Here is a 12100-nt window from a genome sequence, read left to right on the forward strand (position 1 = left end):
TTAACCTCAAGAAATGTGTATTCATGACCCCAGAGCTTCTTTTCCTCGGGTTTATTGTGGGCAAGCATGGAATCAAGGCTGACCCCTCAAAGGTAGCTGCAATCCGTGATTCGAAAACACCCTCAACAGTCACTGAAGTTCGCAGCTTCCATGGACTCGCGACTTTTTATAAGTGTTTTGTTCGCAACTTCAGTTCTATTGCAGGTCCACTAACAGACTGCCTCAAGAAAGGAAAATTCCAATGGGGGCCTGCTTAGCAGCAAAGCTTCGAAATTCTGAAAAAACATCTTACTGAAGCACCGGTATTAGCACTTCCTGATTTCGACAAGATCTTCGAAGTCGAAACGGACGCGTCTTCAACGGGCATTGGAGCTGTCCTTATGCAAGAACGGCGTGCTATTGAGTTTTTCAGTGAAAAATTGTGCCCTGCCCATCAATTGTGGTCGGCCTACGAACAAGAATTATATGCTATAGTGAGAGCTTTCAAGCATTGGGAACATTACTTGATCCAGCGGGAATTTGTCCTTCATTGTGACCACCAAGCTTTGCAACATTTCAGTTCACAAAAGCACATTAACAAGATGCACATCCGATGGTCCCAATTTCTTCAAAAATTTCTGTATACATTCCACCATAAAGCTGGGAAACACAATCGAGTGGCAGATGCTCTCAGTCGCAAGGTGTGCCTCTTGAACAAGTTGCAAATCGAGGTTGTGGGATTCGATGCTCTCCAAGACCAATACCCCGATGATCCCGACCTAGGACACATTTGGCAAAAATGTCGTTTGCATGAGGCAGCCGGCGATTTTCATATTTATGATGGCTATCTCTTCAAAGGGCTCCAACTATGTATTCCTCGAACTTCTCTTCGTTTTCAACTTATAAGAGATCTTCATGGAGGTGGTTTGGCTGCTCATACTGGACGAGACAAAACAATTTCCTCAAACGTGATGTCACCAAATTGGTCAAACATTGTGCTGTTTGTCAAGCCGCTAAAGGCCAACAACAAAACACAGGCCTCTACACACCCCTGCCTGTCCCAAATCATATTTGGGAGGACATTTCACTTGATTTTGTCCTCGGTCTGCCACTTTCACAACGCAAAGTCGACTCCATTTTGGTTGTAGTTGATCGGTTCTCCAAGATGGCTCATTTTCTTCCTTGCAAGAAAGCTGTCGACACTTCGTATGTGGCCAACCTGTTTTTCCGTGAAATTGTGAGGCTTCATGGCATACCGAAGTCCATCACCTCTGACAGAGATGTAAAGTTCCTTAGCCATTTTTGGAAAACTTTATGGCGCAAGTTTGATATGGTGCTTCAGTTTAGCAGTGCTTATCACCCTCAAACGGACGGTCAAACCGAGGTTGTGAATCGAACTCTTGGTTCCATGCTGCGTAGCCTTGCAAGTGACTCTCCAAAATAGTGGGACTCATACTTGCCCCAAGCTGAATTTGCCTATAACAGCATGGTCAATCGTTCCACAGGATTTAGTCCCTTTGCTATCGTCTATACCAAACCTCCCAACCATATTGTCGACCTTGCCTCCACCTCTTTCCCTCCTCACACAGCTGCTGACACTTTGGCCCATAGAATTCAAGATATTCACACCCGGGTCCAACACAATCTGAATGCCAGTAATGCTCGTTACAAGGCTACAACTAATTTCCATCGTCGCCATAAGTCGTTTGAAGTTGGTGATCTTGTCATGGTTCATCTTCGGAAAGAAAGGTTTCCTGTCGGTGCCTACAACAAACTCCAAGCTAAAAAGATCGGTCCTTGTCGCATAATACAGAAACTTGGAGATAATGCCTACCAACTTGAGCTCCCTTCACATATAAAGATTTCCAACACCTTCAACGTTGCTGATCTTTTTGAATACCACCCCCCTGATGTTGCTGATGTTGCTGATTTATCTTCCTCGCTCGTGGTCGAGCCCTCTTCAAGTGTGGGCGAATGATGCAGCTGCAATATATTTGTTTTCTGTCTAAACGCAACGTTTTATTTCCTTTTTACTTTTCCTTGCTGATATGGCTTTGTTTTTGTTATTTTAACTGCTGAGGTGGCTTTATGCCTTTTATCCTTCACCCTGCGTGGTGACAAAACAGAGATATAAAAGTTAGCCTACAAAGATGTAAAAGACAGATTTTCTATTTTTGAAATAAACTGAAAGTGCTTGTTTTCTCTCATTCTTCGTAACTGTGGTGGAATTGGACCAGAGTTAGATCTGGACAGGAATGAAAGCCTGAGATCTACTCCTTGGTAATTCCCTCTAGGATTTTCTGCATCACAAGGCTTTAAGATTTAAGCAACCGAGTAGCTTCAAAGTTTGTAACTGACGGAGATTTTCAATGCTAAGAGGTAACACTTTGATATTTGTATGGGAAACATCAAGATATCTTAAACACAGTAAGTCACCAATTGAGCCATCTAATGCAGCAAGGCCACAGGCACCCATATCCAGCTCACGCAAGTATCTAAAACTTGAATATAGTTTACTAGGGACGTCCCAAAAATTTCCTTCTGAAAACAACAAAAGAGTTCGTAAATGCCTAGCATCATATACCTCTTGTGGAATCATTGGGGCCCCAAAATCACAAACAACAGATGCATGACGAATATATTCAGAACTCTTTGGAGGAAAGCCATGGTAAAATATCATGGACTCTGTTAACAGAATGCGCCAGATCATAAATTACATCATGCATCATATATCCAAAAACAACACCACCATTATCAAAATGCTTCACCTCTTCAAAGAAAGACATCCACAAAAGATCATTGAAGCAGTCCTCGCTAATGTCCTCTAGTGATCCCCAATTTTTACTTGATTGAATCAAGCCTGCTGCAATCCATTGACGGATTAGTTTCTCTTTCTTGATCTCATACTTTCTAGGAATTACTAAGCAGAATGAAAAGCAACGCTTGAGATGGGGTGATAAGTGAAAGTAACTCTACTTTAACGATGGTAGAATCCCATTACTTTTGCATCCATCCAAGTCCCATAGTTCACTGTTTTGGACAGCCAACCACTCACTTTTCTTTCTTTTGAGGCGCATAAGACTTCCCAATGTTCTTGCAGCAACTCCCCCACATTTCTTGACGATTTCTTGTCCTATAGGCAAGAGATCAGGGTGCTCCTCTTGTTCTCCTATACGGAATGCGCGGTGCATGAACAAAGACCAGCAAGCACATTCGGACAAACCCTTCAAGTAATACGGAGGAGTTGGGTAGTTCTTCATGATCAGTCCTACTCTTTTACTGCGGGTTGTGATTATAATTTTGCTTCCATCAACCACTCCTCTAAAAAGTGGTTCTAATTCGTCCCACTCTCCTTGATTTTCAGTCCAAACATCATCCAATACAACTAAATATCTTTTCTTGTATAACAAGTCTCCAACTTTCCTGTGAAGTGCATGCATCGTAAAGCAGTGACATTTCTGTTCAAAAAGAGACTTGATGACTGCCATCATTATTCTTTTAGCATCAAAGTGATCCGAAACAAAAACCCATATTTTAGCATCGAATTTCTATGAAACTCTTTGATCATTAAATACTAACTGAGCAGGGATTGATTTTCCTATCCCTCCTAAGCCTACAATTGGAATACATGAAACTGCTGCTGCACCTGGAGCTAATAACAGCTTAATTATATTCTTTGTTATCTTTCTGTAACACCCCGTCCCAAATCGCACCGGAATCTGTGCACGTTGACCGAGGTTGACCGTTGACTGAAGGGGTCAAAAGTTGACTTTTTGCTCCAGTTGGAATTTTGAGTTGACCAGGATACCGTGGCGAAGTGCACGATGCCCTGAGTTCGTAGACTAGTAGCACATTGAAAACGGAGCTACGGTTTGAAAGTTATGGGCAAAACAAGTTGCGATCCAAACTGTCCAAGGGGTGCCGGGGTTGACTTTTTATTTATGGGGAAATGAGCTTTGACTCATGCATGGTTGTGAAGTACTCGTTGATACGAGTTCACAGACTAGCGGCACGCTCAAAACGGACATCCGGTTAAAAAGTTATGGACGTTTGAAGTTTACCGGATACCGTAATATTTTAATATTTTTGAGTCGGTGAACAGTGAAATGTCACGTGTCAGCTTCTGATTGGTCCACGTGGCATGAACAATATCACACAGGGGTTTTTATTTGATAAAAATCTCGGGGAAGAGAGAGAGGAGAGAGAAAGAGAGAGAGAGTCCGCCGGCCACCGGAGATTTTCAAACTTTTCCGGCCGATCTACAATACACGCGCCGGCCAGCAAGGTTGCCCTCCTCATTTCCGGCAAAACCTCCAAATTTCACGGTGAACGGCCGCTGGACGCGCCCGGATCGGACGTCCGAAGATCAGCGGCCAGTTTTTCCCTCCACTGCCGGCCACCGCAGATCGAGCCACTTCTGGCCATTTTCCGACCACACGCGCCGTACACCCTTGATCCTCTCCTCAAGTCCGACCGACCCACCAAGTTTCACGGCCATCAGACCACCGACGCACCGGGATCGGAGCGTTTTCTGGCGAGGGGCCGGAAATCTTCAAACGGTGATTTCTCTGCCGTCCAGCCTCCGTTTTGCTCACCGCCGGTCCCGTTGGATTGCTCTCCTCACGATCTACAAGTCTACAAAAAATCACGACCAACGGCCACCGCACACGCCGCCGCCGGTGACGGTTGCAGGTGACCGCGGCGGCTCGCCTGAAAGTACTGTTCCGGCTAGTACCCAAATTTCCGGCCAGCTCCAGTCAACTGTGTTCGACCTCCTGAACCTGAATCCGGCATCCGTTTCCACCAATTAGGGACGATTTGAGAGAATTGCGGAGCCGAAACCCGAAAAGCTTTCCGGTGAGATTCCGACCCCGTCGGGTCCAATCACCGGAAAGTAAGACCGAATCCGTGATCCTCATTACGCGAGCTTCGATTCCGTATATAACTCATAACCTTTAGATATCGTTTGGTGTTCGCTCCCCGGGTACCCATTTGGGAATTACCCGAATAAAATATTAATATTTTTGGTTGGTACATTGTGGTTGTGTAGGTGCGCGTACGAGTGGTGGAGTTGATCCCGAGGAGGATCTTAGTTGATTTATGCGCTTAAGGTGAGTGACCCACCTTCAAAAATTATTTTGGGCAATTAATTATATTTAATTGGTATTTAAATTGATATTTAAATTATGCTCATGTGGTGTGATTTAATTATGGGTTATTGTGGTTTAATCTATTTATTATGCATGAGCAAGGTATGTTTCGGTATTAATTGTACGTGGTTTTAAGTAATATTTTTCGGGCATAATTGGGTTAAATATTTTACAAAAATATTTGTTTAAATTTATAAATTATGCCCACGGTATTTTTATGGTTGCATCTTGTACTTCGAGAAATTTGTGGTTTGTTGGTTATCAATGTTTCGTACCGGGTTGTTAAATAAAAACAAATTAGTGGGATGGTAAGTGTGAGAATTTAATATATTTCCCACGGTGATTTTGGAAAAAACGGTACGGTTGGTTAATAATGTTTATTTTTAGACGCACTCATACAGTATTGGTGTTTTGGTGTATGGTGTATGGACACGTGGTAGCGCGCGGTTATTATGTGGTTTAGCGCGTGGTTATTACTTCACCCGTGAGTTGCCATTGGACCGTGGGCAGGCAAGGTTATTGTTGTGCATAGCCGCCCCCCTCCTTGGCCGGGTGATGGTTTTAGCAGCGATACTGTCGGGACGCCGAAGTGACCGTTGCAGGTTTCTCTCTTTAACCCCCCGCCAGTCGGTGCTCGGGACGCTGGGTATCGGAGGGCATCACCGGTATATGGTGTGGTGCGGGTGTAAATTGCAAATAATGTTTTATACCCCAAAGGTGTTCAAAATTATTTACTATAATTTATTACATTTTAATTATATATTGGGGTATGTATTTATTTAAATGGTTTAATCCTTTGGTTTTCGGGAGGTATGTACACTGGGTTTTGTGAAAAGGTTTTAAAAAGGGAACATTTCAAACGAAGCGATTGGTGAGAGTTTTGAGGGAAATTATTATTTTCCAACAGTTATTATTATTTATTTATTAATTGTTGGTATTTGTTCTATTCCTTAATTGCTATTAATATTATTTTATTATCACTAAAGGTGTTCAGTAGTTAGGGCCACTCACTGAGATGATTAGCATCTCACACTCTTAAATTCCGTTCCCTTAGGTGCAAGTGGTGGTAGACGTTCTTCCGGAGCGAACCAAGTTTTCCGCTGCTGTTGTGTTTCGAGAAATACTTCTATACTCTTTCATTTCAGTGTATCATTTATTTCATCCTGGTTGTATTTCTGTTAATTAGCACTTCTTAAAGCTCTGTATACTATTGGGATATTTATGTTTTATTTATGCACTGGACTGTTGTTGTTTTTTGAGAAGTGCTGAAATTTGTGGAACAATTTGTAGTTTGTGGGAGGAATAAGGGGATATTTTTAGAAGTGTGTTTTCAGTGCAGGTAATTTGTGGTAAGTAAATTCCTTAGGGGAGGCTCTGCCGGATTTTCCATTGGAGGGTCCGGTAGGGTTTCCCTGGGATCAGGGCTTGTTTAGGGTTCCGGGGAAGGAATTCTGGACGGGTCCTGACATTTCTCCCTCCCATAAACTTGAGATTCAACAATAAAAGAGCTAGCTTCCCTTGTAATTATATGGGACATTTCACGACAAAGTAGATTAAATTTGGACTTCTGGTCGTTTCTAACTTACATAGCATCTCTTTTGCTTGATCTGCATGGTGTGTGCCATGAAGTTCAAGTTTGATACCTGATACTTGCTCTCCATAATCCACAAGGGCACCATCCATGGTAATATCGTCAAGCAGGTCTTCAGCATCACAAACCACACGTTGGAGCTTTGATAGCAAAGTTTCTCATATGTCCATCGATCACTTGCTTCTCTTCTGCATCTTGAAGAATGGATTGAACATAGATTAAGGTGCGCTGAAACTTTTCAAAGTTGTTAGTGAGGTTCCACATATTACCAAGCCTTTTTGGAAGAGGAGAAGCCAATCTGTCAAAGATCAACTGTGAAACTGGGGATACAACAAGCTCTCCCGTTCTTCTTCCTTTTTCTTTTTTTTTTTTTTTCTTTTTTTTTTTTTTTTTTGTGGGAGCGACCAAACTCAAGGATTAGAGGATTCTGACTTTTGGTGAAATTTTAATGGTGAAGAAATAGGCACTTTGCCAACACATACAATGTTTTTTCAGTCAATAATGAAGGCTTGAAATGAACATGAAGATCAGCTTGCAAAATGTAAAAATTCTAAACAAAATAAATCAGGTAGCTGGTTAGTACTTACTTTTTCTCATATTTATTTATTCAAAAAAATACTAATTAACATATTTATCTGTCAATACGCTGCCGTTTTGCAGGAGAAGCGAATCGCCGTTCGTAATTAATCCTCTAAAACCACCTAAAAAACCTTTATCCTTATGGCTTGGCGACTCCTCTTCTCCCGAACTACTCTGTTCAGACCATCCCAAACCTTAATCCTAACCTTGCAAACATTCAAAGCTCCTCTCCTAAACCCTAATCCTAACCCCAATGCCAGCCCCATTCCTTACGAGTATTGGCTTCCCTTCTTCGCTTCTCCATTCTCCACCTCATTTCTCATCACCAAAACCCCCAAGAAATTCAAAAAGAAGCACAAAAAGAAAGAGAGCCCCAGAACCAAGCTCGTCCAGTCCGATCCCAATCGAATTCTGCCATTGGAACGCATCGTCGAGCGCGACGCCTTCTTCCGGTTCCTCACCAAGTCCAAGGACTTCATCTCCAAGCAGCCCGAACACGTCATCCTTCTCGACGAAGCAGGAAAGCTCCACCGCGAGCTTGGATTCCCTCGCGGCCGCAAGATTGCCCGCTCCATCCAACGCCACCCTTTGATCTTCGAGACCTACCGCCACACCGATGGCAAAATGTGGTTCGGCTTCACGGATTTCATGGAGGAATTGCTTGAAGAGGAGCGAGCTATAATGGACTCCATGGAATTGGATAGGGTCAACACGGTGCGCAAATTGCTCATGATGTCTTCTAAGAAGCGGATTCCGTTAAGCAAGGTTCATCATTGCCGGTTGTTATTTGGAATTCCCGATGATTTCAGGGACCGGGTTGCAAAATACCCAAATTGGTTTCGGGTTGTGGTTGATGGTGATGGCAGGAGGGTGCTTGAATTGGTGGATTGGGATCCGAATCTTGCTGTTAGTTCTCTTGAGAGGGAGTTCATGGTTGATGAGGAAAAGGCCAAGAGGGCTTTCAAATTTTCAGTGAAACATGGTAAGGATTTGGATTTGGATGAAGACGAGACGAGGAAACTGAACCTGTTGAACACGCTTCCGTTGGTTTCGCCATATTCGGACGGATCAAAGTTGGATCTTTGGACATTGGAAGCAGAGAAATACAGGGTGGGAGTGCTACATGAGTTCCTGAGCTTGACATTGGAGAAGAGGGCTTCTATACACCACATTGTGGAGTTCAAGGAGGAGTTTAGTCTGACCAAGCATACGTACCAGATGCTGTTGAAGCAGCCGAGAACCTTTTATCTGGCAGGGACAGAGATGAACTGGGTTGTATTCTTGAAAGAAGCATATGATGAAAATGGCTTATTGATAAACAAGGACCCCCAGGTGGTTTTTAATGAGAAATTGTATAAGTTTGCTGAAATGCCGGAAATGGAAACTGGTTCTCTAGTAACTGGGGGCAGCAAATAATTGATGCTTGAACCTTTCTTGTGGAGTAACGGTTTGGATCACTAAAGCCAGAATATATAGAAATTGCTTCTGTACATGGTCGCCAAATATATAGTAGATTGCAGGGTTCCATTCCATTTATTAACCTTTCTTGTTGAGGGGTTTAATTTGTTTACCATTTAGAATCTTCTGATTTTTACATCTCAATGTCAGGGGAAATTTTTGTACGAATTATAATGCTTCCAGATATTATGTTACTAAAAAAGGCTGGTAATATAGAATCTTCCATGCTGTATGTTACATATAAATTTGATTATTATAATGAATGCTATGCATGCTGATCAATATAAATATGTTTTACTGTACAAAGTTTGATTGATATATAAAAGTATCTATATCAGTTATGAAGAGATACCACGGTCAAGCAGATAAAGAATCCAACTTAAACATGAAGAAGTCTTGAACAAAACATAACATTGTTAAAAATCAGCTCCAAAAACAAAGAGGTTGCCGACATCAAAATGGTCACAATTCTTCAGTACACGGTTTTGTTAAGAATGATTTAAAAAATGGAATGAAATGCTGCAATATCGATAAACGAGGAAGTTTTGTACAGAGCTGATCAAATTATCTCCTTTACGGACAAAGGATGAATTCAAAAAATAAATAAATAAATAAATAATCAAATAAAACAGTGCAACAAATGTTTATGTTACATTGCTGAATAATGGAAAAACTGTTTATGTTAATAATTATAACTATAATTTTGTTATGAACCTCCTATGAGGATCACATAATTTTGCTGTTGCATCCCGAACTATATCCAAACGTGATTCAATATCCTCATAGAGAAATCATTTGTTTGGTTTACTTTCCAGTCATATCCAACTTGCTAAAATTATCGGTACTCCTTAAATTCTACTTAAATAAGATTTACAAAGTGTTGTAATAAAAACTAGTTTTTTGCTGTAGTGAATGAAAATAGGAAAGTGTGCTTAATCCGAACTCAAAACAAGCAAGAATAATTAATATCTTGCCTAATTTAATGACTATCTCTCTTGCTAGTTACTGAAAGGTAGGCTAGATGATAAACCAGAATCAGTGTCATATACACTAGAATTACAGAAAGCTCTTCATTTTCTTTCTCATAATTAATTACATCATATGAAAAAAAAAAAAAAATTAATTGCAGTAAATTAAACAGGAGGTCCAATACAATATTAGTAATTAAAGCATAAAAGCATACAATTTACTAACTAATAAAAATAAAATAAAATTGACCTAACAACAAAGAAGTAGAACTAATAAATAAAAATTTTATTTTATTTTATTTATTTAAATAAATAAATAAAATAAAATAAAAATCAGCCAAAAAAAAAGAACTAATAAATAAAATTAAAAGAATTTTTTTATAGGTGTCTTGGGCTTCAGACTGGAGGGTCAACGTCAACCAAAAAGTCAACCAGTGATAGAGGGCTCCAAAATGTTGGTTTAGTTAAGCTTTTCATTTTCGTTGATCTTGTCGAGCATGATTTTAGCCCCGAGCATACAACCACCAGCAAGAGCCACGTAAGCCGCAGGGCGGGGATCACAAGTGCTAGTGAGGAGGAACATGGTTGCCGGGACGATCGGAATGGCTTCCGAGAAGACTATCAAAAGCATTAAAGAAGCCAACAAATGCGGCGCAGAGCACTAATTATATGTCTCTGATGAGCCGAGACGGCTTGGGATGTCTGATGAGCCGCGCACAAGTGCGGCTCTTGACGAATTGCCGACCAATGGAGTAGTTGCCATATTATGTCTCTCCGAAATGAAATTTTCTAAGGGTTTTGGAGGAGGGAGATCCATCTTATCAACCATATATATATATATATATATATCTCTTGGTTTTCGATGTGTGGAAAACAAGAAAGACATATACTCCATGATCTCCTTAAATTTCTTATATTTATATTTCAATGCAATACACTTTAATATTATAGTATTATATAAGTTTTTGGAAAAACCCATCAGGAATGATGCTTGCGACGTTGACTCGTCAGCTACATGCTATTATTATATTGCTGATTTGCTGTAAATATTTGGTGAGTGTTTGTGGGCTTTTATCTGTGTTTGATTTTTGGTTCTGAAACTTTGTGATGATGTGAGTCTTAATTACAAGTTTAAAGCATTTTTACTGAACATGAATTGGTTGTTGTATGGTGTTGCGGCTCCACATTTGACAGTGTTCGTCCTGAAGTTATCCGGTGGGGGCTAAATCTGTTCGAACATGCATGTTGCCGTAGAGAAACAAAGAGTGGGAATGTTGCATATAAGTTTCTAGAAAGGCTTCTACAGACCACATTGTGGAGTTCAGAATCAGAAGAGCTTAGCGCCACGGGCGGGCTTAAACTTGCACGACTAAGATTGCTAAAGAAGTACAGGAAGTATACTTGTAAACCTTTTAGAAGTATTACAAATAAAGGACCAACTATATAAAGAGATTGGCACATATCACAAGTATCTACAATATTGACACATATTACAACTATTTACAATATTTTAGATATGTATACTTATCATTTATCTAGCTAGTCTTCAGGTTATTCTAGATTAGTTTACAAGAGCATGTGTATACAAGCTCGTAAAGAGGGACTTGGTCTTGCTCGTGAGGGTATTGAAATTATTCGTGAGGCTAGTAAATGAAGTCTTGAACTAGCTTCTACTTATGAAGTATGGAAGGAGATTAAATTTGAATTTGAAGCAATGGATATTTACTGTTTATTCTCTTAATTATAATTGAAATTAAACTTGATCCAGTAATTTAGTAAAAAAATTGAACTAAATATGAAGATTTTATCAATTTTTAATAGATATAAACCTATTTAGATATATAAAGTATTAAATATAATATATAAGACTAAACAATTTAAACGTTTTTATTGTTGTGTTGGATCCATAATTAATCCTATAAAAAAATATTTTAGAAATGTTATATTTTATAATAGTCTAAAAATTTTAAAGATCCTTTAAAATATTTTAGATTAGTTTTGAATTCTTATGAAAAATGTAGAAACTTCTAGCTAAGCTTCAAGAAAGCATGCTCTTGAAGCAGCCTAGAACTTTTTATTTGGCAGGGACAGAGATGAGCTAGGTAGTGTTCTTGAAGTTGAAACATGCATATGATGAAAATGGGTTTTTTGATAAATATATATAGGAGGTAGAGGACCTCCAGGTGGTTTTTAATGAGAAATGTATAAGTTTTTGATGAAATGCAGGAAGTGTCAGGTTCTTTTGTAACTGGGAGCAAATAATTGATACATGAACATTTTTTCGCGGAGTAGCAGTCCGGAGGATCATGACTAAAGCCAGAGCATATAGCAATTATTTACTTCTGTACATCACTCCGTTAAATATGTAGATTTGC

At 40.0% G+C, this 12100-nt stretch overlaps 1 protein-coding gene across 1 annotated transcript; it reads left to right on the forward strand.

Moving 5' to 3' along the window:
* The first annotated feature begins 7399 nt into the window (after nucleotides 1–7399).
* Nucleotides 7400–9104, forward strand: LOC107426570 (protein WHAT'S THIS FACTOR 1 homolog, chloroplastic). The gene has a single exon (XM_016036789.4). It carries the CDS (start codon nucleotides 7441–7443, stop codon nucleotides 8713–8715), a length of 1275 nt encoding a protein of 424 aa, XP_015892275.1. The 5' UTR covers nucleotides 7400–7440; the 3' UTR covers nucleotides 8716–9104.
* The last annotated feature ends 2996 nt before the right edge of the window (nucleotides 9105–12100 follow it).

This window comes from Ziziphus jujuba, chromosome 9 (genome assembly GCF_031755915.1).
Source record: "Ziziphus jujuba cultivar Dongzao chromosome 9, ASM3175591v1".
NCBI lineage: Eukaryota > Viridiplantae > Streptophyta > Magnoliopsida > Rosales > Rhamnaceae > Ziziphus > Ziziphus jujuba.

Coding starts and splice junctions, on each gene's coding strand:
- LOC107426570 (XM_016036789.4), top strand. CDS start 7,441: ATGGCTTGGCGACTCCTCTTCTCCCGAACTACTCTGTTCAGACCATCC.